This window comes from Myotis davidii, unplaced genomic scaffold (genome assembly GCF_000327345.1).
Source record: "Myotis davidii unplaced genomic scaffold, ASM32734v1 scaffold355, whole genome shotgun sequence".
NCBI classification, from domain to species: Eukaryota; Metazoa; Chordata; class Mammalia; order Chiroptera; family Vespertilionidae; genus Myotis; species Myotis davidii.
In genome coordinates, this window is record NW_006286818.1 from 981859 (window position 1) to 985291 (window position 3433).

The 3433-nt window shown below is 40.7% G+C and overlaps 1 protein-coding gene across 1 annotated transcript in view; it reads right to left on the reverse strand.

The window, feature by feature from the left end:
- CBL (Cbl proto-oncogene, E3 ubiquitin protein ligase) overlaps positions 1 to 3433 on the reverse strand; it is a 90060-nt gene that overhangs the window by 15866 nt on the left and 70761 nt on the right. The window contains exon 10 of the mRNA XM_015560630.1: positions 1788 to 1882. Within this exon, the coding sequence (XP_015416116.1) occupies positions 1788 to 1882 (95 nt within the window). The remainder of the gene's footprint in view (positions 1 to 1787; positions 1883 to 3433) is intronic.

Below are 3433 nucleotides of genomic sequence, written 5' to 3' on the forward strand. Positions count from 1 at the left end.
AACATAAATGAACAAGGAATCTAATGTATAAAATAAACTGAATAAAATAGAATCAGAGGCATGAAAACATGGAGCAGACTGACGAATCTCACAGAGAAGGGGAGGTGGGTGGGAAGAGATTAACCAAAGGTTTTATATGCATACCAGAGGCCCGATGCAAGGGGCTTGGCCCTCACAGCTGCGGCGGCTTGCCTCAGCTCTCATACCCCAGCTTCGTCCAGAGGATGTCTGGAAGTTTGTTTGGCTATCCAGTCTAATTAGCATATTACATTTTTATTATTATAGATATGTATTACCTATGGACACAGATAATAGGGTGAAGTTCTGGGGTGGGGCAGGAACCAGGTGGAGGGGGGAAACAGGGAAAAAAAGGGGTTATCTGTAATACCCTTAACAATAAAGATTTGTTTAAAAATGGGCAATGGCCTTCAATAGAAACTTCTTTAAAGAAGATATATGAATGACCAATAAGCACATGAAAAGATGCTTAATATCATTAATCATCAGGGAAATGCAAAACAAAATTACCATGCAATACCACCTCACACCCATTAGGATGGCTGCTATAAAAAAATAAAAATAGCCCTAGCTGATTTGTCTCAGTGGATAGAGCATGAGCCTGTGGACTGAAGGGTCCCAGGTTCGATTCTGGTTAAGGGCACATGCCTGGGTTGTAGGCTCGAACCCCAGTGGGGGACATGCAGGAGGCAGCCGATCAGTGATTCCCTCTCATCATTGATATTTCTATCTCTCTCTCCCTCTCCCTTACTCTCTGAAATCAATAAAAAAAAAAAGAAATAAAAATAAAAAACAGAAAATAACAAGTGTTGGTAAAATTTTGGAGAAATTGGAAACTTTGTGCATCATGGTTGGGGATGTAAAATAGTACAGCAGCTGTGAAAAACAGTATGAAGGTGCCTCAAAAAATTAAAAATAGAATTACCATATGATCCAGCAATTCAAATTCTGGGTATACACCCAAAATAACTGAAAGTAGGGTCTTAGAGATAATTGCTCACCCATATTCACAGTAGCGTCATTTGCAATAGCTAAAACAAGAAGAGTCCAAGTGTCCATTGACTAATGAATGGATAAGCAAAATGTCACACAGACATGCAATAGCAGAGCATTCAGCCTTTAACAGGGAGTGTTCTTCAATAGGCTACAATATGACGAACCTTGAGGACATTCTGCTGTGTGAAATAAGCCAGTCACAAAAAGCCAGATACTGTATAATTCTACTTACATGAGGTATTTAGAATAATCAAAATCATAAAGACAAAAAGTATAACGGTGGCTGTCAGGGGCTGGCAGAGGGGAAGTGAGGATTTATTGTTAACAGGTATAGAGTTAAACAAACTGAAAAGAATTATGGAGATGGTGGAGATTGTTGTACAATGTGAAGTATTTAATTAATAAAACTAAACTGTATACTAATAAATAGGTCAGATGAAAAATTTAATGTCATGTGTATTTTACCACAAAAAAGCAGGTACCCAAGAATTAAAATTAAAAATAAGAATCAAGAAATTAAGTTTTTTAAAATCAACAAAAACCAAAATTGCTTCTTTGAGAAAATGTAGTAAAATTGATGAACCCCACCCAGCAGGACTGATCTCTGTACATTTACACAGAAAAGAATGGGAGGAAACAGTTCAAACATAAACAGGGCGATTTTTATATGTGCAAATGCAGACCCATTTTTACTTTCCTCTGAGTTTACTTTTCTGTAGGTAAATTCTTTAGCAGGACAACTCCACGGTGTGAAATGCAGCTTTCAGACTCACCTGGCAGCCAGGGAATAAATGGCATTGGCCGATGCGGAAGGTTTGATTTTGGGGTGCTCACACTCTGGACCTGCTAATGGGCTGCTATTCATATTCTGGAAAGAAAAGTGTTGAAAAAGGACCTTCTTAATACAGCTAAGCATCTCCTCTTATTAACCTACTGACAATAGCAAGAACAGTAATATAGGCACAGACCTCACTCCACGCCACACTCGCGTTATTACATCTAACAAAAGCACAGCTGTCCCAGGCTCTGAAAAGCTCAAATGTAGGGAGACGAGGGAGACGGAGATAAAAAACAAGCCAAGGACTTATGTATTTTTTCTTAATTCTAGAAATACTTGTGAAAACTGTCTACACAAATACCATTTCTAACTTTAAAAACCTATTTTTCTATATTGACACCACCACAAAGTCAACCCTAATCCCTCACTGAGATGCCACTCAAACCTGTCATCCCTCCCCTTGCAGTCATTCTTGGCCACAGCATGCCTCAACCTCTCCCTTCCACTTCCATTTTTCCCTTAGATTTCTAACTACCTGCTGGTCAATTCTTGCTTCAATAGCTCATCTCAAATTCAACATGTCTCTAGCCAGGTTCAAAACCTCAAGGGTGTGTGCGCGTGTGTGTGGTTTCCTGTCCTGTCCCCACCCACAGACTGCTTTCAAACTTACTGGGTCTTTGTTTCTCACCCTCTCAAGGCTCTGCCTAATCTGGCTGCCCCACCTGCTCACAGACAGCTATTCTCCTTCCTGCTCACTTAGTACCAACTATGGTCCACCCTGTCATTCCTCAAACACTCTCCTAAGCGCAGCTGCTTTCCCTTCATACTGGAATTGTCTTTCCCCAGAATTAGCATGGCTCCCCTCCCCACGCTCCAGGTCTTGGCTTAGCTGTCCCAATGCCCTTTCTGCCCTACTTTTTCTCTACAGCACTCATCCATGTCCAACACCATGTATGTTCTCACTTATCTTTTTTATTTTGTCTTTCCCCTACTAGAATATGGACTTTATAAGGGCAAGAATTTATGTTGAGTGCATAACTGAACCAACAAAAGAATGAACATACCCCTTCCATCCTCAGATCCAGATCCCTTATATCGCATGCTTATAGAATGGACCCCTAACCTGTCTTTTTTTCAATCTATTCTCTTATCAATCCATTCTACATACAATTATTGGAATCATCTCTTTATAATTAAAAAATGTTTTATTTATTTTAGAGAGAAGGGATGGGAAAGGTAGAGGGAGAGAGGGGGAGATGGTGAGAGAGAGAGACATTGATCAGTTGCCTCCCATATGTGCCCCAACCAGGTATCCAACTGTGAGTGGGACAATGCTCCACCAACCGAGCCACACCAGCCTGGGCGGGCACCTCTTTAAACTGGCATTTTGGTCATGTCACGCCACTAAGTTAAAACTTTGAAATGCTCCCCATTTCCTACCAAATAAATTTAAATTCTTGTGGGAGGCCCTCTAATCTAGTACTAATGTCCTTTCTAGCCACTTTTCATACTTTGGTACACAAAATTTCTGCTCTACTCAGTCAACCGCTCATCTGTAATACACCGAAGCCTTCCTGTGTGTAGCTCTGCTCTCCTTAGAGCTGGGCCCGCTGTGGAAAGAGTCCTTCAAATTCAGAAGTC